At 50.6% G+C, this 27,565-nt stretch overlaps 1 protein-coding gene across 5 annotated transcripts; it reads right to left on the reverse strand.

Moving 5' to 3' along the window:
* Window positions 1-15,692: 15,692 nt before the first annotated feature.
* On the reverse strand, window positions 15,693-20,520 carry ZIC2 (Zic family member 2). 5 transcript variants are annotated; one of them, XM_066620769.1, is made up of 5 exons: window positions 19,885-20,520; window positions 19,449-19,818; window positions 16,479-16,642; window positions 15,866-16,025; window positions 15,693-15,736 (listed from the first exon to the last, which is right to left on the reverse strand). In XM_066620769.1, exons 1-5 carry the CDS (start codon window positions 20,518-20,520, stop codon window positions 15,693-15,695), a joined length of 1,374 nt encoding a protein of 457 aa, XP_066476866.1. The 5 variants fall into 5 exon arrangements, with proteins under 5 accessions (XP_066476866.1, XP_066476865.1, XP_066476864.1 ...); XM_066620768.1 differs by having other exon boundaries at window positions 15,693-15,744; window positions 15,877-16,025; window positions 19,449-20,520; XM_066620767.1 differs by having other exon boundaries at window positions 15,693-15,741; window positions 15,853-16,025; window positions 19,449-20,520.
* Between the last annotated feature and the right edge of the window lie 7,045 nt (window positions 20,521-27,565).

The raw sequence follows: 27,565 nt of genomic DNA on the forward strand, positions 1-27,565 counted from the left end.
TTCGCAGATCCTGCACGCACTTTACAGGGCAGAGGGTCCCATGGATCCCCAGTGATTTTGTTGGTTTGCTGGTTTCAACCTTCCAAGGATCGAGGTGCGAGAGGATGAACGTCAGGAAAGAGATCTTCTCCCCACACCCACCCCACCCAAAGACCCGATCCAATCAAGGATAAGCGCTTTTAAATCCCATTGAATTCATAGATGGGACTTATTAAGCATCTCCCCTAGACTCCCATAGAAATCAGTGTCGGAAGAACCTTAAGGATGCGCTCTCCGAAGGAAGACCATTGAATTCGATGGGGCTGATTCTTAGCAAGTTCTCTGGAACTGCGCTGCAAGCGCTGAACTTGGCCCGTCTCCCAAAGAGGCATTTCTAGCGTGTGTGTGGCTGCAATCGACCTAGACTGAACTCATTGATCTCAATGGAAGGCACTGCCACCTAAGTTCCTACGGGGTTAGGGCCTGTAGCCCCAGTTCCCAGAAGCATCCTTGTGGGTTGTCGTTCTGTCTGAACTCTTTCTACGCCTGGAAAGAGTTTACTGTCGTCTCGGCTTGACTTGACCGAGTCGAGGCTTGCTGGTTTCACTTGCACATTTCGGATGGTGGCGTCACCGTCTGAACGGCTGTCACAACCAAAGGTTTTTTTTCTTGAAGCAAAGTGGGCGAACCGCGGTTTTCGCACTCAGATGTTGGCTCTCCTGGCTCAGACAGCAGACAGACCCCTTTGAACACAAGTGCAACTACTCCCAAGTAAAACCGCCACCGAGACCTAATGAGCCGGGGAGCGTGGCACGCAGATCTTAAGCACGTTTGCTGCCCTGATTCCATGCCAATCTACTTGGAAGTAAGCCCCTTGCATTTCAGCAGAGATGGAAAACGTGTCTTTGATTCGGTGGGGGAATTATTTCTATGTATGAGCGGTGAGTTGAGGGCGTCACTCTTCCCTTTAATGGAATTGCTCTAAATGTCTTTACACCGCTTTAAAGGGAGCCAAACGTCGAGATCGGACCCGTCACATGTGCCTGCTTTGATCCTGAACAGAATCCAGCCCAGAGGACTTTTCCCTCCCTATTTCCATATGGGATATGGAGTCGAGTGTCCGTCTCGCAAGCACAGGGCCCCCATCAGAAATCAGAAATGGATCATAAATAAATATTATACATGGTGTGGGAGCAGAGCCAGTGGCAGAGTCATCTCCACAGTGTTCAAAACGTGGGAAAGAGGCACTTCGAAACGGATTCCTCTTGCTTTGAAGTGAGCCGTCTTGGCTGTACTGTGTCTCCAACGACCATCCGAAACACACCTTGTACTGAGGAAGTCTGAGTCCCTACGCACTTCCATGGGAAGAAACCCCACCAAGAAGGAAGACTCACTTCTGAGAAGATGGCATGCTTCTCTTGCCTACTGCTCATTCTACATGTGTTAGCCTCGAGGCACCACCCCTGGTTCGTTCAGCCCCTGGCTTTGATTCCAAAGCCGAACACTCGTGAGTCAGGAGGCCTGGGCAGACCAGGAATCTGCGGAAGAGTGTCTGTGTCACTGTGTGGGGAAATTCTGTGACTTGGGGGCAATACTTGGTATTGCATCAGTAGGGTTGGCCAAAGAGATCTCAGCCAAAGTGAGAAAGCTCTCTAGCAAAGTTTAGAGGACTGCTCATGGAAAGAAAGAAAGAAAGAAAGAAAGAAAGAAAGAAAGAAAGAAAGAAAGAAAGAAAGAAAGAAAGAAAGAAAGAAAGAAAGAAAGAAAGAAAGAAAGAAAGAAGAGCTAGTTGGCTTCTTGCATTAGATCACTTAGGCTGCAACCCTACATACACTTTCCTGGGAGTGAGCCCTTTGGAAACAATAGGAATTCTTAACAGACAGGCAAAGGATTGTGCTGTTAACGATATTGTTGATGACAATGCAGATGAAGCAATACTATGAATTAAAAATTTTTTTAAAGTGAATGAATCTGTGCCTTCGACACCCAGGTCTAGACAGGCGCCTACTACACCACTGTTAAGAACCGTAGTCGCCTCCCTGAGTTGACCAGGGACACAGGTGCTTCTGAGCAATCATCAGGTGCAATCTGAAACCAGTGAGGGCCACCCCCTTCCCTGAAGAACACCCAGAACCTTCTTTCCAAAGGGGACTGGGGAAAGCTGACACTCTCACAGGGGGTGGTGCTCCTGCTCTGCATTTTCAGCGTTCATAAAAAAAAAAACACTAACACAAAGTTTCAAGTTGTTTTACTTGTGGAGATAAAAGGGGAAAAATACATATACAGGTTTTATTTTGTCTCATTGTTCACAGTAAAAAGGAAACTTCCTGGGCTCTGCCATTGACTGGAAAGACACTGGGATAACTAATTAGTTAGAACTAAGATTTTATTTTAAAATTGTTTAAAGTTACCTTTGACTGTTTGACAAAATTACCTCTGGTTAAATATATTTGACAACCTGTTCTTAACTTCTTTCTATTCTGTGCTAATTCATTCCTCCTCTTCTCTGTACCCATTAGGCCTCATGGTCATCACAAAATATTTGATTAGGGGCCTGATGGCTCCCCTGAGTATTTGTTCTTGAGGGTTGTTTATTTTTTTAAAAATCTAAGCAAAGAGGATCTAATCAGTCACTCCAAAATAGGTTTTGTAATTTTTGTTTTGTTGAAATCGAACTGTTAAGCTAGATACCAAAGCGGCCAGGATACCCACCAGATCTAATGATGAACCCGGAAGCAAAGAAGTCCTTGTGGTGCCAGCCATAGATGTACTGTACTGAGAGACAGAGGAAGAATTCGAGAGTGTGCTAAGGACAGCTGTGGGGGAATCTCCAGACCATCAGAACTGAACCTCAGGAAGAAATCTGAAGAACAAATAAATTTAGAAAAACTTGCCTAAAACTTGGTATTTTTATCTCCCTTCCTAATAGAGAATGAAGGAACTAACCATCAGCTAGTTATAGCAACTCCAGTTAACGAGATCATAAACTCTTCCCAGCATTTTTACCTGGAGAAATAAAAACCTGGGATGGTGTTTTGAACTTCAACTGGATTCAGTTTGTTTCAGGCAGATCCCAGTTTTCCATGACTTTTCTGTTCTCCAGTCCTCAGGTATTTGAAGTGCCTTTCCAAGGAAATTTCTCGTTTTTGTCTCCCCTTCCCCTTCAACTTGAAGGGGCAGCAAAGGTTAATAAGTTAAAGAACTGTTCTGTTCCAGATTACTTTGATATCATACTTTTATAATGCTGTGATCGAATAAGAATGGATAGAAGGACTAATATAGAAAAGCACTTCAGGGCATAGGAAATTGAGGCACAAGGGGTGTGTGTGTGTGTGTGTGTGTGTGTTTCACACTTTTATTAAAACCAGAACACTGGGGTTCTCCTGTCAACATGATAGCATGGATATCTTTGGGGGAGGGGGAGAATCTCTAATTGGAAAGAAATTATGCTCCCTCAGAAAAAGTGGTTTGATTGTCGGTGTTTTTTTATGTTTGTTGAATAGCACAAAATTTAATAGCATTAAAAGGAGATAGTCTCAGAACCTATGGACTGAAATTTGATCTTTGGCAATAATAATAATAATAATAATAATAATAATAATAATAATAGTAGTAGTAGTAGTAGTAGTAGTAGTAGTAGTAGTAGTAAAGACATTCCAAGCGGAGTTGGGAAAGTCTGGTTAGATCCCCTGAGAAACTAATGTGGTCTCCCCTTACTCGTTTGGACAGAATCACAGCAGAACCCAAAACATCTCACCTCAACCAGAGGCAGTGCCTCTCCACTCTGCACAAGCAAAATTTCTGTCTGCTTTGTCTGTCAGTTACACTTTCTGCTTTTCTTTCTTGTTGTCCTTCTGGCACACCCAGGCCAGAGTTGAGCAGTTTCCAGTCACATTCATTTCAGCAGGAGAACTAAATTAACGACTCCCTCGCTCCCATTGGGATCAATGGGACCAGCCAGTTTAACTTGGACTGGGATCGAGCCCACTTCTGCTATTATATTGGATCTATTACAGTATTTATTTTATATTAGTCATTCTATACTTTCTCTTAGTTATTTCTATTTATTTTATTTCTTTATTTAAAGGATTTTTATACTGCTTTTCGGATACCCTGATTTCCTTCCATCAGATCTACCCCGTAGCTGTGTTGTTACAGCAGAATCGATCCTTTCATTGTGACCTTGTGTCTACTGTAGTTGTGGCTCTTAAACTCTTTTCCTTCGGCTCCTCCATCTCGCCAATCTTCACACAACACAAGCAGAGGAAGATCACGCCTCTTTGGGAACTGGATCCTCCACAAATTTCCGTGCCATTCCCCCCACACCCTTGCAGCTCCCCTGGACCTTCGTGGGCCTGCCGTCAGGGGCTGGGGAGGATCGTGGCATTCTGAATACTCGCCGGCTGTCCCCGTGTCGTTCCATTGCGAGGGACCTCCGGGACCGTTTGGTGTTCGTGGAGGGGGGGCGGGGCGCTGCCTGTGTTTTTTCCTCCGAGGTCCAGGCCGGGCAGAGGCGCCTTTGATCCCGGGCGAGAAGGAAGCGCGTGCTTCGTGCAGGAATGTGCCGGGGCCGCGGCTGGACTTGGGGGGCTGGCGGGGCCTCGCAGCTGCAGGCGGGCGGGGGCGGGGAAGGGGGGAGGCGCGGCGGTGTCAGCTGGGGGTGCTCCGTCTCATAACTCAAGCCGTAAACTCGATCCCTTAAAATTACTCTCATAATAAATCAATCCTGAAATTAAGAGGGAGGGAGTGCGGGGGGGGGGGAGGAAGGGGCACCTCTGGACTCCAGAGGTGTTGAGATCCACGTGGGTGCGGAGTGGCCGAGTCTGTGCCTGGCTCTCTTCCCCCTTCCCCCCGATCCCTTTCCTGCGGAGTCCCGGGGGAGCTGAGAAGGTGGGGGAAATGGATCTGACGCCTGTGGCTAGAAAAAGGACAGCGAAGTTTGTGATTCCACAAGCCACTTCTTAACCCAGCTGGTTGGAGAAGTGCTGACTTCCTCCACCCTCCCACCTGACACCTATACCTGTAAGTGAATACCTGTATTCCCAATACCTGTAATGGAAACGAAAACGGACTGAACGCCTTCCTTTCTCTCTTCCCATAGGGATAAAATCGCACTCAAGTCCGAAGATCAGAGGTAAGGAGTCGAAAAAGCCGAGGCTGGGATCCCAGGAACGCACACTGGGCACAGCAGTCTGTTCTCTTGGGACTTGCTGGGAAGAAGGGCTGCAATCCTGTCGCTGGAGCTGACTTCTGAGTGAACATCGTCAGCAGAGGCAAGGCAACTGTGTGGAGGCTCCCAAGGGGCAATCTGGGGATCCTAGATACACTTAAACAGTGTTTGAAGTGTAGCAGGTAAATCAATAAGGGTGCCTGCTCGAACGTGTTTACTCGGGAGTAAGGCTCGCTGAGTGCAAAGGGATTTAGAGTTTCAATCTTTATTTTGAGGATCTTTATTTTAACTTGGAAGCATCATCATCATCACCTTTATCTTTATTTTAACTTGGAAGCATCATCATCATCATCACTACTACTACTACTACTACTACTACTACTACTACTACTACTACTAAAAGCAGCAGGTCTTAATTCCAAGCAGAACTATTTAAGATAGGGCGCCAAGCTAGACGGACTTCAAGGTAAAGCTTGAGGACACTTCCTTGGAAGCAAGGTTCATTGAACCCAATGGGACTTACCTGCGTGCAGACTTGCCTGGCTGCACGTGTCCCCAAATAAAACCGTCGGGATTTTCATCCTCAAAGAACATGTTTCCAGTTCGGGTGTTGACCTGGTTGGCGATCAGGGCCTGGATCTGGACCCACCTAGAAGGTTTCAGGGTGAGCAGATGTCATAACTGCCAAAGAGGACCAGGCACCCCAAAATGTAGGACATCCAAGAAAAATGTAGGATATGACAAAATAAAAGGTAAAAACACTGGTGTATTCATTTCATGTGGTTAATTAAACACTATATTACTTGTTATTAAATTTAAAACTATATTACATAAAATTTATTGCATAAAATTTATCCTCCTCTTACAAGAAGGCTATGAGCTGCCTGCAGAGGCCCGCTCACAGGAAAAGGATAACACAGGGAAAGGATAACGTTTAAGTTCTTTTCCATGACACAAAGCTAAAAAAGAGGACGTGTCCTGGAAAAAGAGGGCGTCTGATCACCCTGGTTTTAGTAGAGTTTCTCTCCACGAGATGTCCTTTTCTCAACAATCTTTGGAGCGTGGGGACAAGCGCATGCCACGCAAGTTTCCACCTGGATCCTGACCGTTTTTACTCGGAAGTAAGTCCCATTGTTGTGAATGGGGCTCCTTCCAAATGAGTATGTTTGCAAGGCTGCAGCTTGGATGGGAAGTCCAAAGGGAAGGGGTCTGGTCTGGCGGTGCCCAAGGTTTTCTAAGGGGCCTCCGGAGACCCGCTTCCCAGAGGCATCAGCCAGCCCCGCTTCTCCTGGCTGAGGTGCGCATGAAATGCGGGCGGTGGGCGGAGGAAGACTCGGGGGAGGCGGGCCGAGGAAGAGGCGGGAGAAGCCAAGGCTAATTGCGAGGTGCAAGTGCGACCTCTGTGAGTGTTCGGGTCGCTCAACCAGGTCCGGCTTCTTTCTCCAGGGATCAATATAGCCGCAGCCGAAATGGGGGCTCTACCTAGGGGGCTCTCTCTGGCTCTCTCCCTTCCAGGCATTAGACGGAGCCCTCGCCCCGCTCCAGAGTCAGGATCGCCCTACAGAGCCACTCCTCTCTCTCTGGGTCTTCATCCCAAAGGAAGACAGGAGAATCAGTGGGGCTGGTTAACGAGGTGGATCGCAGCCTCACGCCCAGGAAGCGGGCTGTTTCCCCTGCCACGCTGAGCTCAGCAGCCTGACGTCCCTTCCTCTATCTGGAACACGTAGACCAAGGCCATTAGTCAGAAAAGGACTACTGGCCCCTGCTTGGGATGAGAAGTCTACACAAACCAGGAACGTTTCCAGAATTGTAATGATCATCCTAAAAAATGGCCTGTTTTCTATGGGGCAGTACCTCCAGACCCCCCAAGGAAAAGGTGTTTCGAACAGTGGGACAGTGGACAGTGGGGACAGTGGTGGCAACCCTAACCAATAGCTGGAGCGAGAAAGCTGTGGGTGCAGGGAGTGGCCATTTGGGAGAGTGCCCCGAATTGTTTGGGGGGGCTGATGTCATGTGGTTCGATGCACTGAGGAATGCAGACATTCACGCTGCTGCGGCGTGGGGCACAGTGCTGGGCTTGGACTGGGTAAATCTGGAATTTGAAGTTCCTCCCAGGCATGAAGCCTGCTCATTGTGTGTCCTTGGACCAATCACTGTCTGTCTCCCAGCCTAACTACCTCACCGGGCAAATAAAATAACATGGGATACTACAGTCCTAATGTTTTGCTGGCCCTGAGCTCCTTGGAGGCAGACCGCCATCAAAAAAAAAAAAAAATGCCCAAACAAGTTCTCTCCCACCTGCTGCTTCCCAACACCACCCAGCACCTTCTTCGGTCAACCAGTATCAACCAACATCAGTATGGATGCATGAATATCAACCAATATTCAGTATGGATGCATTTACGGAATGGATGTGTAGGTATCAGGGTGCAGCTATTCAACTTGGGTTCCCAGAGTGGAAAGTATGTGTTCAAATATCAGCGATCGTGTCAACCTCAATATATTCGCTTTCAGGTAATTGTTTACAGTCCGAGCAGTATCAACTCTGAGGTCCAAGAAGGAAATGGGGGCTATCCTGGGTAGGGTGACCAGGTGTCATAACCGCAAAAGAGTACAAGACACCCCAAAATGCAGGGAATCAAAGAAAAAACGTAGGACGTGACAAAATAAAAGCTAAACACATTAGTAGATTGATTTCATGTAGTTAATTTAAACACTATATTACTTATTATTAAACTATATTACATATACTTTATTACAAAATAGTTTATTAATTACAAGAAGGCTATAAGCTGCCTGCAGGGGCTGTTCACAAGGAAAAGGAGGACATTTAAGTTCTTTTCCAGGTCATGTCCTGGAAAAAGAGGACTACCTGTTACCCTGATCCTGGGGTAAAGTTAACACAGACCTACAAAATTGAGGGTCAGAAAAGTTTTCCCCAAACTTTATGGTGGTTTGATATGAATTTGGGGCGCCGATTCCAAAAATGGCATCCGTTTTGCCCTATCACGTCTAGTTTTGGAGATATAGTATAGCCTCATTAGTGAATGGCTCAAGCAGCTTCCTCATGAGGAAGCCATGGTGTAGACTTCCTCATGAGGAAGCTGCTTGAACCATTCACTGAGGAAGCTGCTTGAACCATTCACTAAAGAGGCTTTGGAGTGTCTCCAAAACTAGACGTGATAGGGCAAAACGGATGCCATTTCTGGAATCAGCACCCCAAATATACCCAGGAATTGGTATAACGTTTAAGGAAGCAAAATGTGTGTTGGCCTGTGTAATAGGAAGGTAATCATGATTGTGTGCACCTCTCCCCCGCTCCCACCATCTTTTTGAACAATTCATTCTTTCTTGATTTGAAAAAAAAACCAAAAACATAAGGTCCTTGGAAACACGCAACATGTGCTTAGAATCCAGGGTCAATTGGCGTCGAACTGTCAAATTCTGCCTTTACGGAGCGGCAGATCAAACTGGTCTGCAGCCCAAAGATGGTTGCTACAGACTGGGCTTCTCCCAAGGAAGATGAGCAGACCAGATGATGGTGACGGAGATGCCCCGAGGACAGCGTGTGGTTTCCGATGGGAAGAGGAGTGTTGACTGGCAGCTGTTTGAAAAATACTGCGGCTGGGAAGAGGGGAAGGAGCGGATAAGGAGCTCCTGGAACGGGAATCAGCGGACCAGGGAGTTCGGTTGGGATGACGTTTCTTTTCGCCTGTGGCTTTGGGAGACATATGAAGCGATGAGCCTCGCTCCCCTTGTCCATTTCCTCCTTCTCTCTCCTTCCCCACCACTTTTGCTGTTTTTTTTTGGGGGGGGGAAGGAGAATCTTGGGGTTTTGGAGGCAGCCTTTGATCACCCTTGCAGCGGTAATGCGTGATTGAAACTCTCCTTCAACCCTATTTTTGGCATGGTTACTCGGAAGTAAAAGTGCTTAAAACGTGCATAGGATTGTAGCCTTTGACTCCACTGATCCACCCCCTCTCCACATTGGCGAAAGTCCTGCAAAAAAGGACCCCCCTCCTTAAACAAAGACACGCACACACACCTTATCTCCCCAGTTCAAATAGCCCGGACCGGCCAGTACGTCCTCCTCCCTCCCTCCCTCCGGTGTTCCTCTGAAACCACTGAGTCCTAAACCTACCCAGGTCCTAAAACCTGAACCCCAATCCACCTGGATCCCAAACCCATTAGATATGCCACACTAGTTTCTAGGGAAGAATGCTTTAGAGCCTGGTGAGGCCACGATCCTTAGGAGCAAATTCTAGCACACACTGAGCTCTAACAGAATCTCGTTCCAAGGAAAAACGTTTCGGACGAACAATGCTGCCGAGTCTCTGAGAAGTTGGCGCGATTTCAGCCTCCACCACTACATCCACCTGCGCAAAACACTATTGGTTTCCACAGGCTTGAACAGGCCAGTTCTCCGAGGAGTGGTGATGGTTCCACGCCAACCCCTGTGCAGTCTGATCCCACGTGTGAGGGTATCTTTGGTAGGCAGTCTCACTAAGGTAAATGTGACTGACAGCATGTCTACTCAGAAGTAAGTCCAATTGTGCTCAGTTGGGCTTACTCCCAGGAAAGTGTGCATAGAATTTTAGCCTTGCTCCCGTGTACGTGTGCATAGGAGATCACCTTTCCTTTTGCTTCCCGAATGGCAGAGAGAGAAAGTTGGCTGACAGCGTACCTGTGCAGGTGGGCTGCAGTGTGTCCTGCCTTTGCTCTTGGTAGGAAGGGAAGCAGTTTTCTGCAAACAAATGTCCCAGGAGATAACTGGAGAAGGGTTCGGGCCAACGCCCCAATGCACACTTCGGATTACCCAAGTTCCGTTCACCTGAGTGCAGTATACTTCGGAGCATGAGTGGAGTTAGAAGTGTGGCACCTTGGCACTGATGGAGATTCTTTGGTTCACCTTCAGCTTGACATTGATTTATTCTTTGCCTTCCTAGGACAAGCACAGGAGGAGGGGGAGAGGAAATCTACCATTAAAAGGGCCATCACGTTCATATACATATAAGGTACTTTGTAAATACAATGTAGTCTGCTCGATTCACCTTGCTACAGATGGGGTGGGAGAGAGAGAGGGCTGCGATCCGGAAAGAAGCCAAGCACAATAATATCCTATTTATTGCAGTGATGCACACTAAGCTCAAAAGGAAACGATCAAGGGGCTGAGAAGCCATGAATTTCGTCTGATTGTGCCCAGTTCTGATCGGGTTGGGCTACAGCTGATGTGGCTCACGGATGGGGGGGGGGATCACTCCAACAGCACAACAGCAACCCAAAAATCAAGAGGACAAGTAGAAGTTGTTCCTCACGTCGTTTTCGCTTTCAAAAAGATTCACGAAGTTGCTTATAAGTTCATGAAACAGACACAAAGCTGAGAGCCTAAGCTTATGCCTGTCTACTCAGAAGTAAGTCCCATTAGAGTCAATGGAGCTTACTCCCAGGAAAGTGTGGATAGGATTGCAGCCTGAGTCCTTTGTTGTGCTCTGGTCTAAGATCCGAAATGGTTCTTGGGCTGGGTTTTAAGACAGGGCACCAGAAAAAAACAAAACAAACACGGTTCAGCTTAAAAAAATGGCTCGAGGCTGACCAGTTTTACAACTTGACCCTGTGCTGGCCAAGTACAAACGCCGGATACATCCTTCGATTCTTCTTCCCTGTTGGTCCGCTTCCTGAGCAGTTCAGACCCAAGGATTTCAACGGAGTTGCCTTTCCATGTGCCTTTCTTGGGGGCTGTTGTGATTTCCCAGTTCCTGCTGCCAACTTGGTTAAACAACACATACAGAGCATATATTTCACATTATGCTTATACTGAGCTAGTTATGCTGTTATTATATTAATAGGTAGGTACCCATATGTTTTCTGAATGAATTGCTATTTGTGTTTTGTATGTGTTTTGTGAAACGCACTGAGTGTAAATGTTTGTGGGAAAGCAGCGTATAAATCAACATCTCATCGAATGTAACAGAAAAGCTTGCCTGTATATACACCTGCATACCCTTTTCCCGGCCACTGACTCGCTCTGGCCCCCTCTCACAAATGTAAACACGGCCTCCACACTACTCACTTCTGCTACCAATATTAGTACTACGAGGAGCTGCAGAGTTTACAGCTACTACAAGCTTACCACTAGCAGGTCGTATTGAATACTATGCTGCATAGGACTGCTAGAGAATTCCAAACCAGCAGCGATCATTCTTATCATGGTTGCCAATGTCATTACTACCCAATTTGAAATAACGTAAAGAGGGAAAAATCCTGGAAAATTCAAGCGTTGGGGGGGGGGGGGCACCCAAGTCGATGTGGTTTAGGGACAGCTGGAATGGAAGGAAGACTGGGGGAAATGTGCCAGTGGGCAGATGTTTGAATAGGGAAGGAGAAGCCGGGATGATATCAACCCAGGCTGTCTGGCCCCTTCTATCTGCGTTCTATTATTTATAGCGTGTTCTATTATACATTCTCGAGCTCTGTTCCAGTATGCATTATACAGAAGACAGGACCATTATACCTCCACCGGGCTCTAACGTGTGCTTGCGCTCCAGGCACTGACAGCCATGTCGCTGTCTGTGTGGCTGAGCCATTCCTTCCCTTCCCTCTTCAGCGCCAGGCCGAAGGTCCGTCCGGCGTAGTCCTTCTGGGTCCTGGGAAAACGGGGTCAGCTCAAGTTCAAGTTCACAGCCAGCCGGAGGGGAGGGGGAGGGAGGCCTGCGCCCTTCTCCCTGCTTCCCGAGGGCCCCACAGGACACAGCAAGCTGCTTGTATCAGGGGCTCTCACCACTTGATGGAGAGCCCGGCGCTGGAGCAGAGGCTGCGCTGGACCGTCCCGTCGCGACTGGGGCTTTGCCGTCAGCAGCAGCTGAAACCACGCCTGAGGAAGGATGTCCAGGCCTGGTGGGGGGCGGGGGCGGCGGAGAGAGAGCCTCCAGCCTGGCCTTTGCTGGCCTAAGCCGGTGGGAATGGAGGCCTCTTGGGCGCATAGACCAAACAGGACGGAGTGTCTTGCCACCCAGACAAGCTGATCAGCGGAGCCCCTTCCCAAAGCACCGGATCAGGATCTCTCTCTGTCTGCCTCTCGTCTGAACGAACCGACGACGAATCCCTCTCTCTCTCTCTTGCAGGTTCCGCAAAAGCGCAGGGACTACGTCGCAGAAACAGAGGCAGGCAGCCCGAGGCGCTGGGAAGCTCCGAGAACACATTTCTCAGCCTCTCCTCGCCAATTGGACCAGGAAGCCACCTGAACTGGGACGCCGCTGGGGAGAAGGGACCCCGGGGAGCGAAGAATCCCGACAAGGAAACCCAGAGCCCACCTCTCCCCCCAGCTTCAGCCCAGCCCTCTCCGGGTCCTCGGGGCTTCTCTGTCAGTCTTTGTAGCCGCCCTGTTGCAGCCCTTTCTCCGCCAGCTCGATCTCTCCCAGGCATCAGCGGCGTATGCTAATTCTAGGAATAAAATTAAGGGTTCCCCCCCCTTAATATTATTAAAGGAGGAAAATGAGATCTTAACAGCCGTCTGATGACTTCAGGGCTTTCAACATTACGCTGCAGCCGCAGAGAACGAGTGAAGGAGTGTGAAGGAATAAAAAGCACTCCGAAGAGAGGAGAGAGTTGGAGTAGGAAGCTCACTAGATCTTTTTGTCCTCTGCAGCAAAATCTCAGGCACACATAAATTTCCTACAGAGGAGAAAAGGTGTGTGTGTGGGGGGGGGGGGGTGCCATCCTCCGTTGGACCCACTCTTTTAAGGCACTAGCTTGCATCATCTTCCCATAATCAAGGGGAAAACGCAAGAGCCCGGTTGCTGGCGTGCTTACTCGAGAGTAAGTCCCACTGGGCTCCATACGGCTTACTTCCGAGTAGGCGTGTCGCCCCAGGCCCTTCGCTTCCCTGCCCAAGCCAAATACTGCGGTTAACACTCATTCCGAAAAGGGTGGGAGGTTGGATGGAATGCAGAGAAAGCAGCTACTGGGCTGGAGAGGTAAATGGATCTTGTGCGAGGTTTTTGGCTGGCACTGTGACACTTGAAGTGGTCACCAGGAGCACATTTCCAGGAGGGGAGGGGAGGGATACTGGCCTCTTCTTGGTAACCAGGTGGCTGGCGCTGAATGTTGAGCAGGGGCCAGGCTTTCCAAGGTTTTCAGGCTACGCTGCCCAACTCCTAGAAAGCTGCCTTGAAAAACTCTCTCTCTCTCTCTCTCTCTCTCACACACACACACACACACACACACAAGCCAAGAGGATGCAGAAGAACTCAGACCACATTTAAACTAGTAGCTTCACAAAGCTTAAGCATAGGGTTTAAAAAAAAAAACTTCAATATGTTTTTCTCATCCTTACCATCATTTTATATTTCAAATCTTTTCAATACACAATTTTCATTATACTAGATTGGAGGATATTTTAACAAGACCATACTCCAGCAAATACTCCAGACCCTTGTTCTTGGTAATTGTATTTTAGCACATGTTCCCAAAGCAAAGTCAGGGGTGCACACTTAATTTTCCCCTGTAAGACCAAAGTAGAATCCAAATCCTGTAATGTACAGTTTGTCCTAATTCATCACAGAACCCCTGTTTCTCATCTTCAGACTTCATAGGAGTTTAGATTTCTTTGAGAAGCATCTCGACTCTACTCTAAACTTAAAAAAAAAAATTACCCAACTTGCTAAAAATGCTGATTTTTAAAAAACCAATTAAGCTTATTTTATTTTAAAAATATCAATCACTGCAGAAAGCAGGTTTTTTATTTTTCAACAAGATTTGAGCACATGCCTGAAATAAAAAATACTGCGGTTAACACTCATTCCAAAAAGGGTGGGAGGCTGGATGGAATGCAGGCTTAAATACTAATCTAGGTATTAGTGAACCAGAAGGGTATAAAACAGGACAGGGCAGAACATTTTAATTAAATATAGGTGCATCATCCAGTCCTAGTTAAGTGCCATTTAGTTCCATGGATTTTGAGAGGAGAGATGTGCACATATGTTTAACTCTTCCATTGAGATGGAACCTAGTGTTTACCTTGTACTGGCTCCTGGCCTAAGGTAGAAAAGAATATAAAGCTAGGAGTATGTTCCTCCTAGGCCTAGTAGGATTTTTTTTTCCTTTTAATCTTAAAGGTGCATAGGACTGGGCTGCATGAGGACTTTACACATTGATATTGCAACAAAACATTGTGGAGATATTTGCAAAACCCTGTTTAGTTAAAAATAACAAAATTTTTGCATTTGTAGCATTTATACACCCATGTGACTTTCATTTAAAATAAAAAAGAAATTTTCAATTTCATCACTTGTCTGAACGTACTTTTGGGACACACCCTGACCTTTGCCATTCCAAAAAGAAAAATTATCAGTGACTGCAGTTTCAACACATTTTATTATATTTCTGTATGCATTACTCTCAAAAAAACCATATCACAAGAAATGATGAAACCACATAAACCTTCAAATAAAAAAAATTCTGAAACAGTTTATGCTCACAATTGTACATATTTATAGTTAAGAAACATTCTTTATAAATACTGTTTCCTCTGTAGCAAGTTAATACCATAATTTAATTACAAATGGATAAATATGGCAACAGGTATTTACACAAGGAAGGTTGTTTTTTGGGGGGAACCCTAATGGCACTACGCTTATTTCCCCCCCTCCCCACAAACTTCCGAACAGGAACTAACAAATCGAACTTGCAAAAGCACTAAAACATCACATGTAAACCCAGCTAACAGAAAAATACATTCACAAGCGTTGGAAGAGGAGGAGGAATTGATCTGGGGTGTTTTGAAAAACAGTATGGAGACTTTGGCAAATTTTGTTGTTTTGTTTTTTTTTAATCTTTCCAGTCTATAGTTGAATGAAGTTTACAATCAAAGTTGCCTCTTTTGAACACAATATTCAATACCACAATTACAAAAGAAACCATTTGCTTCCACGTTACTTTTTCCCCTTCCCCTTTTAAATGGGTGAATTAAAAAGGCAAGACAGAGAAGAGAGGGGGGGGGACATCACTTTTGGGACAACTCATAAAAAAAAAGAAACCAACCCATAGTTCACAAAGTGGACCATTTTCTATACACCAAGAATCCAAGAAAACTTTGATTACCACCTTGGAGGAAGGCAGGAAGGAGGGAGGGAGGGAGGGATCCTCTATGTACATAGACAGTCCGATGGGATGCAGCTCGCTCGCTCGCTTGCTGGGGAAGACCGGGCCCAAGGACTGGTCCTCGGTGAGTCTGATCTTTTGTTCCCAAGGCGCTGGAGGCAGGAGGGTGGGGTCTCTGGCTGAGTGGCTGTTCGAAGGGCTCTGGAGGCAGCGGCGTCTCTCCACGGGTGAAAACCTCTTCCTGCTTTTAATCCTTTCTCTCTCTCTCTCTCTCTTTCTCTTTCCAAAAGGACCTCCTTCTCCCTCTCCTCTGGTTCATGTTTGGCTGCTTCCACACGTCCCACTCAAAACCACGTCCAAAGAGAGAAAGAGAGAGCAGAGCAGAGCAGAGCAGAGGGCGACGCTTCCCCGTCCAGGATGAGGCAGGAGCAGCCCCGGGGCAACTTCAGACGTACCACTCGTTGAAGTTGGAGGTGAGGCCGGCGTGGCTGGCGCTGCCCCCGCCGCCGCCTCCTCCTCCTCCGCCGCCGCCGCCCCCTCCGCCGCTCCCCACCGAGCCGCCGGTGCCGCCAGCACCGTTGTTGCTGCTCCGGTGCACCACAGACACCGCCGCAGCCGCCGCTGCAGCCGCCGCGGCCGCTGCCGCCGGGGACAGGTTGGTGGCCGCCGTGCTTTGGGTCTCTGCGCTGGGCGACACCAGGCCCGGCGGGGTGGAAGACTCGTAGCCCGAGCTGGCCGCTGGCGAGGACTCCGAGCCCTGCGGGGAAGATTCGTGGACCTGAAAGGCCAGAAGGGAGAGACTGCGGATTAGAAAGGGCGCCCGGATCCCAGGCTCCTTCCCCTTCCCGCAAGACCTTCTGCCGCTCCAGCCTCCGCAGGGCCTCCAGAAGGGGGAGGGAGGGCACACTCGCTTCCTCCTCCCCCAGGCCTGAAACCCCCTGGTGCAGCAACCCAGTGGGACTTCTGGGCAGCGTGACAAACTTCGCACCCCCACTTGAAACAGCTTCACAGGGGAAGAAGAAAGGAAGCCCCAGGTTGCAACCCTCTCCACACTGTCCTGGGAGTAAGCCCCACTGACTGTAATGGGACTTACTTCTGAGTAGACAGGCACCCACCCATTTCAAAGGGACTGGTTTGCTCAGCAAGCTGGTCGTTCCCGGCTCCCAGTCACCCCTCGCAGGTCAGGCCGAGACCCCCTGCTTTTTCCAGCCCCCTCCCCCCTCCGGCTTACCTTCATGTGTTTCCGCAGGGAGCTGGGGTGCGTGTAGGATTTGTCGCACATCTTGCACAGGTAGGGCTTGTCCGAAGTGTGGACGTGCATGTGCTTCTTTCTGTCGCTGCTGTTGGCGAAGCGTCTGTCGCAGCCCTCGAACTCACACTGGAAGGGCTTCTCGCCTGGACGGGGGAAACAAGCCAAGCCGGGGTAAGCTCGTGTAAACTAGTCCCCCGGAGGACTTCTTCTACTCTAGTAATCCGCTTAGCGAAAACACCCTTTCCACAAACCGATATAAAAGAGGGGACTGGGAGGACTTGGAAGGAACATTGCAGGCTTTTTGTGCAACTGGGGTGGGGTGGGGGAAGCTACCGTTTGCCGCATGTCTATTTAAGTGGCACCCAAGTCTGAACTTCCATAGATGCCCAGAGAACTCCCCAGAAAAGGGCTGAAACTGGTGGGGGTTGGACTTACTGAAAAACCAAGGCCAAGAAAACAGAGCCTAACCCAGAATCGCACCTAACACCAAGGGCCAACCAGGGATTTCAGGCTTAGATTTGGTTTCAGGACATCAACACGCAGAAACAACGACGTCCAGACCTTACTGAAAGACTCTTAATTCTCCGTGTTGCAAAAACAGAACACGGGGTAGATCCTGCCTTCTATGACTCCAGTGTCTGTTTCTGGAAGTGTTCTGCCCTGTGGTTTCCACCGGTGCTAGAAAGGAAACTGGAGCTTCCCAATTCTGAGAAAAATCCACAACACCCCCCATTAAAAAGCACCCCCCATAACAAAAGGCTCCAGGTCTGCAAACGTCTCTGTACTTGTCTCCTCTTTCACCCAAAGACGTTGGATACACAAACATGAACTGGCGGGGCTGGAACTGGGGCGGGGGGGGGGGAAGACTCCAACACATGCAAAACCATCCCCTGGAATTTTCCTAGAGATTCTTCACCCTGTCGCCAGATTTCCGAGCAATTTGGAGGTGTGAGAACTCCAACATCACCACCACCCCCGGATTCCCTCCTTCCCCTCCGCTCGACACGGGAGGTGGGAGAGATGCGCAGTTTCACGTGAAATTCCATTAGCACCTCAATGGTTTCTCCAAGACATCCGCTGCAAGACGCAACGCGGGCAGCGCCATGCAAATCCGCGCCTCGCATTCTTAAACCTTGTTGAAGCCCGTCTCGCACCTACGGCCGTTCTTAGCACTTCGGCAGCCACAACCGTCAAGGCCCCACAGAGCTTCGCTCCCTCTCGCCCTCCACCAGTCAATATTGATGCTCGTGAATTGCTCAAATATTTGGCTGTAATTTTCTTTTTTTGGGGGGGGGGGGAGGGGGAGGGAAGAATACAAAGAATACAAATCTGGCCGGGAGAAGCTGAATCCTCTCCGAGCTTGGAAGCGGCGTTTGTCTGGCTCCTCTGCTTCGACTCCCCCCCCCAATTCAGCTTCCATTCTCGCCTGTTCGAATTCATTTAGGGGACTGACAGCCCAATGCTATCCACACTTACCTGGAAGTAAGCCCCATTGACAATAATGGGACTTACATCAGAGTAGACATGCATAGGATTGGGCTGTGAGGCTGCAATCCTATCCACACTTTCCTGGGAGTCAGCCCCATTGACTATAACGGGACTACTTTTGCATAGGATTGAGCTCTGAAGCTCCGATCCTATCCTCACTTATCTGGGAGTAAGCCCATTGACTATTATGGGGTTTACTTCTGAATAGATATGCATAGGATTGAGTTCTGCGCGTGTGTGCATGGCGGGGGGGGGGGAGAATAGAGCTTCTGGAAGTTCGTCAGGCTGAAAGCCTCTCTCTACTGCTTATTCTATAATTTTAATAAACTGGTGCAAAACCACCTTCAGCAGCCCCAAGTAGGACTTTCAAAACACTTTTGGAAATGAGAAAATTTTATGGCCCTGCCTCACCCCATTTAAATTTAATGGAAAGCAGCCCCTAAAAAGCGTGGGGAAACGTGCAGAAGGTGGGGGGGGGGGAGGAAGAAAGCAGATTTTACTAGTCCTTTTACAACCCAGCTCCTCTAAATATGGAACCTAAAATCTAAATCCTCCAAATGCATTTCTCAAAAATCATCTCCGAGGCTTGCCTCAGCAGCTCCTAATTTATCTAGCAACTTTTCGTGAAGCACCGCTAGGCGTGTGTTTCAGCAGCCCCGCAGCAGAGAAAGACATCTAGTTGGAAATTAATCTTAAGGAGCGCAAAGAAGGTCACTTCCGAGTCAGCAGGCTCGGGTTTGCAGATGGAAGGAAATCCCACTGAAATCAACGAGATTCAACGCCCCTTCCCAAGTTTTTAGGACAACACTGTTGGGTTCGTTCCTCTATATTGCACTTTCATTTTTTTAAATGTGGGTTTTATCTTCCTTCCTTGAAGGACGGCATTCCGTTCTCCAAGTCCACTCACTCGAAAATAAGGCTGCAATCCTACGCACACTTTCCTGGGAGTAAGCACTACTGAATGCAGTGGGACTTGCATCTGAGTGGACACGCATATGATTGCACTCCAACAGCCCAATCCTAGGCATACCCACTCAGAAGTAAGTCCCATTGATTCCCAGGAAAGTGCGCATAGGATTGCAGCCCAACTCACTTTGATTTCCACGTAAGCCTTTTTAAGAGCCTGGCCCTGCTTCAGAAAGCTTGAGGGCTGCGCGCTCGTTAATGAGCATTTTTTTTTTTTTTGCAAGCTGTTACTATTAACGCAGTTACAACTTTGCACCCTTGCAAAGAAGAACGCGATGGAGCGAAAGAAAGCACCGTGGAGTCAGATTGCGTTTTTTGGTGTGTGCCAACGGGTGGAGACAGGCAGCAGGTGCTAGGCACGTCTACTGGGAAGTAGAAGTCAGTGGGGCTTACTCCCAGAAAAGCGTCTTCCCGCTTGGTGGCTGTTTTCGAGGGTCTTGCCCGCGCCACCGCAGAGGGACCCTCCCGTGCCCTCCCGCCCAGGCAGGCACTGACCCGTGTGCGTCCTCTTGTGGATCTTGAGGTTCTCGGAGCGCGCGAAGACCTTGCCGCAGCCGGGGAAGGGGCAGGGGAAGGGCTTCTCGCCGGTGTGCACGCGGATGTGGTTGACCAGCTTGTACTTGGCCTTGAAGGGCTTGCCCTCGCGCGGGCACTCCTCCCAGAAGCAGACGTGGTTGCTCTGCTCGGGGCCGCCGACGTGCTCGACGGAGACGTGGGTGACCAGCTCGTGCATGGTGCTGAAAGTCTTGTTGCAGCTCTTCTTGGGGCTGCCCAGCTGCTCCGGGTCGACCCACTTGCAGATGAGCTCCTGCTTGATGCACTGCTGGCGCATGTAGCGGAAGAAGGCGCCCGGGTGGTGGTGGTGGTGGTGGTGCGCGTGCGGGTGCGCGTGGTGCGGGTGGTGCGCGTGGTGCGCCGCGGCCATGTTCATGCCCATGTTCATGTTCATGGGGCCGTACTGGCCGTGCAGCTGCGCCGCCGCGTAGGGGTCCGTGCGGGGGCTGCTCACCTGGCGGTACTGCTCCGAGCGCCCGAACACCTCCCCCGGCAGGCCCAGCCGCATCTGCCCGTTGAGCACGTTGGGCGAGCCGGGCGCGCCGTGCTGGTCCGCGATGCCCGGGAAGAGCAGGTGGCCCTGCGGCTCCGCGTGCGGGTGGTGCAGGCCGCCCCCCGCCGCCGCCGCCGCGGCCCCGAAGAGCCCGTGCTGCCCGCCGCCGGCCGCCGCCGCCTCCCCGAAGCCCCGGCTGCGGAACAAGAAGTCCCGGGGCGAGTTGAAGGGCGCGCCCGAGTAGGAGCCCACGTGGGCGGCGTGCGGGTAGGCGGGCGCCTGCGAGCTGAAGGCCGAGCCCTGCCCGGGGGAGAGCTCGTGGGCCGCCGCCGCCGCCGCCGCCGCGTTGAGTTTGAAGGCGCCCAGGTGGGCCGCCGCCGCCGCCGCCGCCGCCGAGTCCACGAAGCTGTTCTGCAGGCTCAGCTCGCGCTCCTGCATCTCCGCCGCCGACGGGGGCGCCGGCCGCGCGAACGAGCCCACTCCCAGCGCCGGGAACTGCGGCCCCGCGTCCAGCAGCATCCCTCCGGCGCAGGGGCCCGCCCGGTCTCGGAGGGGACGGAGAGGGACTCTCACTCACTCACTCACTCACTCGCACCGCACCCCGCGGAAGCTGTCAGCGCGCCGCCACACCGCAGCCTCCTCCTCCCCACGGCCGCCTGCTATATACGGCCCCGGACCCGCAGACACACCTTCCCTCCGCACACACACAACGCGCTGCTCCCCACAGCCCTCGGAAACAAACCTCCGCGCCCCACCCCCTCCTCCTCCCCCCCAGCCCCTCCCTGCCCCTATTCCTGTGTCTCGCCGCCGGCCCTCCCCGCCATGCGGGGTGCCCTCCCGGAGCCCCAACTTGCGGCCGAGAGAGGGAGAAACGCGGCGCCTCTTTCGCGCTCCAGCCCCTCGCCCTCTCTTTAAGCCGGAGGAGGAGGGGGGAGGGAGGGAGGAAGAGGAGGGAGCTGCGGATTAAGCGGGGAGGCAGCCCAGAACAATGACCGGGGCGGGCGGGGGGCGCGCAGCGTCCGTCTCGCAGGCCGGGCGCGGGTCCCAGTCAGGCGCGGCCGGGCATCCTCGCAGCGCCCGCCATGGAGATGCTCCAGCCCCGCGGGGGGCGCGCGGAGACGCGGTCCTTCCTCCTCCTCCGGGGCGGCGCGTCCTCCCTGGGCGCTGGCTGGCTGGCTGGCTGGCTGGCTGGCTCTCCTGCTCTGCTCGCCTCGCCTCTCCGCTCCTGCTCGGCCGCTTGTTGCAGTGGGCGCCGCGGCCGGGCTGCTTTTTATCCCCCCTCCCCACCCCCTTCTCCTCCCAGCCTCTCCCGCTACCGCCTAGGCTGGACTGGCAGCTCCTCTCCCACCGCCCCCTTTAACAGCAGCCAGGCCGTTCTCCAGGCGCCCTCTCATTGGTCGCTCCGGCCCCATCAATCCAAGCCTTCCCCCCCAGACGGGCTAATAGCCACTCGCGCGTCCCCTGGTCCTACCCGCCTCCCTCCTCCTTCCCCTCCTCCTCCTCCCTCCCCTCCGCTCCCATCCCGGGCAGCAGGAGCAGCGGCTCCCCAGCCCCGCCGGCACCCCACACCCTCCTCCCTGCCCAGGCCAGAGTGGGGGGCAGCCTTCCGACCCCGGGTCAGAGAGCGGGCCAGGGGGAGCTGGGGAGGCAGGTGGAACAGGGACGCCCGGCAAGATCCATTTGGTCTCTCGGATGAGCCTCTCGCTGGGGAAGCGAATGAACGAACCCGGAGGCTTCCTTCTCCTCCAACCTTTGGGAGTGGAAGGGAAAGGGAGACAGACCACGCTCCATGGGAAAAAAAAGAAAAAGAGGAAAGAGTAGGTTTGACGGGTGGGTGTCAAAGGAGAGTGAAATCAAAGCAAATAAACAGCTGCTGATGTGGGGGTGGGAGGGGAGAGAGCGAGAGAGTCTAAGCCAAGGTGTTATCCAGGGCTCCTCAAATCAATAGGAGCTTCTCCCCCTCCCCCAACGATCCCAATGGGATATGGATTGCTCTGGGAGGCTTGACACGGGTGCAAATGGAGATGTCTCCGGTTGATGGAAAAGAAAAGAGTTGACTGGTGGGTGGCTGTCAGGAGGGTGCAGGAAGCTAGCTAGCTGCATAATGGGGAGATTGCGACTGCCACGTTTTGTTGCTGTGTGTGTGTGTGTGTGTGTGTGTGTGTGAGAGAGAGAGAGAGAGAGAGAGAGAGAGAGAGAGAGAGAGAGAGAGAATATTCACAAATCCTTCTGCACTGAAATTTGCAAGCCCAAGTCTGACAGTAGTGGGAAATTGAAAATACTGAACACCAACAATGAAGATCTAATTCCCTGAATGAGTTTGTTTTGCAGTGACTAAAAATACAGGGCTGCAGCCCTATGCGCAGGAATGAGGAATAAGAACAAAGGTTTATACCTAGTCAGTAAAAAAAAAATTATATGGCCTTTCTATCTCTCATTTAGGAATACAAATAAACATGGGGGTGCCACTGGCTTTTTGGTTTTGATTTTGACAAGAGGACCACATGCTCCTGAAAACAAAACGCTGTCCTCCCACCTATTCCTGTTGTTATGTCTTCTTGAACCCAACCCAGGCCTATTTCTAAACCGATTTTGCATCTGGTAGGAACAAGCAGGAAGAGAATTAATGCATTGGAAGACAGAGCACACATGCACTCACTACACATATGTATACCTATATATCTCCATACATAGATATAAAGTTAAATAATTATCAATAATTTTCTACCTTGACTCGTTTTAATTACACTTTCCTTCCCTCACTAATGTTTAGAATTATGAGGATGCTGTGAATGCTGTGAATTCATAAGATGCCAATATGAAACAATGGGGAAATCTATCTATCTATCTATCTATCTATCTATCTATCTATCTATCTATCTATCTATCTATCTATCTATCTATCTATCTATCTATCTATCTATCTATCTATCTATCTATTCTCCCCTCTCTCCCCCCATAAAGCTGTAAACATCTAACCTACATCTGTCCTGCTTTTCTCATGAAATTCTGCACCAGGCAGCTACCTTGTCTTGGCTTCAACCTCCCCTCATTCCTCCTTCCCCCAACCACTGTCTGTCCCCCTGTCCTCCTTGTCAGCAGCCCTTTACCATAGCTCTCCACCCCCCCTTGCCAGTTTGCAGGGTCTGGTGGCACCCCACCTGTGACCAGGCTAGGCTGCGTTGCAGAGGGAACCACCGATTCATCTCGGCCTGGCTTACTCTCCCTTTCCCCAATGAAGGGCTTGAGGGATGCCCACAGTCGCAGTGTTCCACACAGCAACCCCACGTTCTCACCTACACTCAGAACTCCATTGATCATAAGCAGAACACGGTAACGCACCAGGTCACGTCAGACCGTGATCTCAGGCACATCTGTTTAGAAGGAAATCTCATCGGTTTCCGTAGACTTCGTTTCACGGACCTATGACAAATATCGTAGCCTTATTTGCTCCACTTTTTCCCCAGAAGACACTCATATTTCAGTTCTAGCCATAAAACAATTTTAAATACAGTGGCACGTTGAACGCAACTGCTTCTTTCTTTCTTTCTTTCTTTCTTTCTTTCTTTCTTTCTTTCTTTCTTTCTTTCCACCCACTTCCTCAGATTCCCCCTCCTGCTGCCTAAGGGCCTCTCCGGTTTCAGGACACTTTTTGGGGAAGGGGAATAAATTCGCTCATTCCGGCGGGAGACCCCGCAGGCTGGACTCTTCGCTTTTCTTTCAAACTTGCAGTTTCTCCACTCCCTGCAGGAAACAGAGGAGCTGATCCAAGTTCAAAGCCAGATCGCCGTCCTCCCCCCGCCCCAGAAGTGCTTTATTTCTCTGCAAACCGCAAAACTCCTCTTTATCTCCCCCCCCCCATGTCACGGGGGTGAAAAGGAAAAGGAAGGGAAGGGGTGGGGGAGAAGAGCCAAGAAAGAAACCTGCCGTCTTTTTCATGGGCCATTGGCCGGAGTGCAGCCTTTAAAGCTCATTCTTGCCCAGGGAAGAAAGCGGCCAGCAGTCGAAATCGCCTGGAAAAGTGGGTTAGGAAGGCCAAGGAGACGCGGAATCGGGTTCTTCCTCAGCCTCAACAGGTTTCTCCAGGGGCCCAGACTGCAGCCTGCCTGAGCTATGTGACCTCCACCAGCACGAGCAGCAACGGCTCTTGGGGAACTGCCCTGATTGTGTAAGTTTTGTTCTTTCCACGCTGGGCCGCCCTTTTCTCCTCCAGGCCGCGAGAGAAGGAAGGAGAGTTGCGCTTACTGTCTTGATTCTTTACTAGGACGACCTGCCCCTTCCAAGGTCTACCATCCCCTCGTATGACAGCTGGGGGCGTGGGGTGGAGAATCCCACCAGATCTGTTTATCTCTGGGGCTGTGGTTTTTTTCTGCCTGGGTCTGGTAGGGCTCAGGACGCAGAGGGAGCGTGCGGAAGATCAGACATCTGTAGCCAGGCGTTCCTTTGATCCGAGGATGGGTTCAGGTCTTAGAGAGGAGATTGTCGTGCAGTTGTACAAGTTGCTAAAGGGAAATGACAAAACCCGCCATTCTTACTTGGGAGCAACTCCTACTGATTCCAGAAGCATCCCAATAATGCATTTAGGATTACGCCTTCCGTGTAGAAGTGGAATTTACTCGCAAGTAAGTAAATCGTTCACTTCCTGCTAGAGGATGGCGACTTTAATTGGAAATACGTTCCTGTCGAGCCAAAAGGATTTCCTCCCAAATAAGGGGCCACAATCCAACCCAAGTGCAACCCCATGCATACAGTTTGGGAGGAAATTCCCAAGTGATGGTGATAAGATTTCTCAAGTAAACCTATATAGGATCGGACTGTTCATCTCGCTGATTTCAAGCGAAGTACTTTTTCTATGGAGAGCAAGCCTCCAAAGGGACAGAGCGTTACTGGATCCATTCCCAGGAAGTTTAGGGTCGGGGTGCCAGATTGCGATCCTATACAGCGTCTTGGGGCAAGTCAGACGGAGATCCACCAGGCTCGTTTCCAAGCAAATATGTTTCTTCAGAACTAAAGCAAGGGGGAGGGATGTGTGTGGAGGGAAGAGAAAGCAGGGATCTGGTGGCTGATTTCCACCACTGATTTCTGGTGGGTGCTGCCTGAAGGGCCTGCCGAATTAAGTGAAAGTCCAGAGAGAGGAGCCCATAGCGCGATCCTCTTAAGCCTGAAAAGGTCGTTCTTGGCTTGCCCACGAACCGCCGCCTGTACCACAGACCCTCCCAAACGACAGGGACTCATCAACAGGATATTAAGTTGCAGGTCCCCTTTGATATGGCCGAGCTCAGCACTTTTAGGCCGTTCGACCTCTGACCTTTGAAGACTGCATGTGCTGGGCCGGAGGGGAGAGTGGGGGTGAGGATAAGGGACGAGCTCCCTCCGTGGCTCTCGGGAACAACAGCCAAAAAATGGCTTTGTGCACGTGTGTGATTGGCAGAAGCCAAATATATAGAGCGGAGGGGAAGTCATGAAAGTATCGGCCAAAGCTGTAACTTTTAAAAGCCTGTTTTCAAAACAAGAGCTGCAGCAGCCCCACTCCCATCGCCTGGGGGGGGCACGGGGTAGAAGCAGCACTGCCCCTGCCCCACTCGCACCTACAACTCATGCTCTTTCATCACCATTGATGGTTGCTGCGGCCCACGGCCTTGGGGTGACAGATTACGGTGGATTGGGGGGGGGGGGCTATCTGGAGAATCTACCAGGAAAAATGTCACCAGGGTGGAGAGTGTCACCAGGAAAAAAAACCGGCAGTTTCACCAATGTGCCGGTCTGGTTCAGATCCGCAGCAGGCGCGGTGCAGCAGCATGGATGTGCTTTTGCAGCTGTGCCATCAGGGCCACGATCCAGGCTAAGCCAGGAGTGGGTTTTGGGGGCAGAGAAATCTCTGAAATCTCCTGCCTCTGAAAGCCACAGAAGTGGAAATGCTTCGACTGGATCGAGCCCAGGCGCTGCTCCGGTGCTGGAGCGAAACATGAACAAAACCCAAAGGAAGCCACTAGATCCTGCCAGCCAGCCTCTTGTTCAGGTTGACTCCGGCGAAATCCGAACGCGCCCGGGCCCGGAAAGCAGCCCAAGTTGTGAGTAAGCCGAGCAGCTTCCTGTCCTTGCAGTTGGCGAGGCGATACACTTTCTGCTGTCATTCATAAATAAGGGGGCCATATGGGAGCCATATTGCTTAGACAAGGCCAGCCGTCAAAGTGTCACCCTTTGATTTATCGGAACAGCTTCTTCCAATCCGGGTCCGTTGAAATAGAGGGAACCAGAAGGATGCGCTGCGTAGGTTGAGAGAGACGAGAGACCCACGCGGGCTGAAGGGCCTCGCCATCTCTGCCTTTCCTACAAGGAGGTTGCAAACGGTGGTGGCCAGGAAAGCGTGAGGAACCCGGTCGCTTCGGAATGTAGAGGCCACGATCCGAAAGAAGTAAGGTAACTGGGGCTACAATCCTAGCCACACTTTCTTGGGAGTAAGCCCCATTGAACACAATAGGAATTACTTCTGAGTAGACATGCACAGGATTGTGCCCTAATTCGTCAATGGTCTTCCTGTGTCCCATGGAGCAAGACAGCTTTTTTCCCCAACTGTCTGAGGCTGCTTTTCCCCCCCAGCTGTCTGAGGCTGCAATCCTATCTGTCCTTAACTTGGGAGTAAGATTCATTAACTATAACAGGACTTACTTCTGAGTAGACACGCATAGGCTTGGGTTCTGAGGTTGCAGGCCTAAGCATGCTCCCCTTTCAGTGTGGCCCATTGAATACAATGAAACACCTCTCCGTAGAAACGTGCCAAGGATCCCCTTACTATAGCTCTGTGATCAACCACACCAGCTTGGCAGTACACCTACTTTTTCCCACATTTCTGGAATGTCAATACTTGGGGAACCACTGCGCTGCTGTTTGGCTCCTGGCCTTGGAAGAAGCCCTTTCACGAGCCTCCATATTTACAGTGCAAAGCCTGTGCACATCTACTCAGAAGTAAGTCCCTCTGCGTTCAGGGGGGCTTACTCCTAGGTAAGCGTGGCTAGGATTGCAGCCTCAACGGATATTGCAATCAACCTCAGGTTTTCTGCCCAGGCCAAGCCACTGTGTGGTTTGCCAGCAGGCAAGGGGTGGATTTGTTAAAGAACAGACCATCCCTATAAAGTGTATAGGAATATCAAGCGGTGGATGTTTTTATGGCCTATGGAATGCTGCTGACCAATTCTATAAGGGCTGTCACATGTTTATACTCTTGCCAGGCTCTCCCAAGCCCCCGTGGTAAGATTGGCTTCTGCAGGAGGCCCAAAAACGACGTTGGTTGGAGTTTCCCGTTTTACGCAGCGTGTAAAAGAAATGCAGGCGGTTTCACTGGATCGCGGCCTGTTTGCGCGCAGGGAATCTCTCCACCATGCGAACAACGGATTTTTCATCTATTCCGCCTAAAGGTCATTTCAGTACCCAATGATTTAAGCACCATCTGATGGCATTTAACGTGGAAACCGCAGTCCAACCCCAAATACCTGATACCTAAGGGAGCTCCGTCTGCACTCCACATAGACCCTTGTAGAGCTTTTTCGAGGGGATGATGGTTTGA

This window comes from Tiliqua scincoides, chromosome 3 (genome assembly GCF_035046505.1).
Source record: "Tiliqua scincoides isolate rTilSci1 chromosome 3, rTilSci1.hap2, whole genome shotgun sequence".
NCBI classification, from domain to species: Eukaryota; Metazoa; Chordata; class Lepidosauria; order Squamata; family Scincidae; genus Tiliqua; species Tiliqua scincoides.

Excerpts from the sequence above, each read along its gene's own strand:
- ZIC2 (XM_066620765.1), bottom strand. The coding sequence starts at position 20,520 with ATGCTGCTGGACGCGGGGCCGCAGTTCCCGGCGCTGGGAGTGGGCTCG. Across the intron at positions 16,643-19,448 it reads CCACAAGAGGACGCACACGG|GCGAGAAGCCCTTCCAGTGT; the intron begins GTCAGTGCCTGC and ends TCCCCCGTCCAG. Across the intron at positions 16,026-16,478 it reads CCCTGCGGAAACACATGAAG|GTCCACGAATCTTCCCCGCA; the intron begins GTAAGCCGGAGG and ends CTGGCCTTTCAG.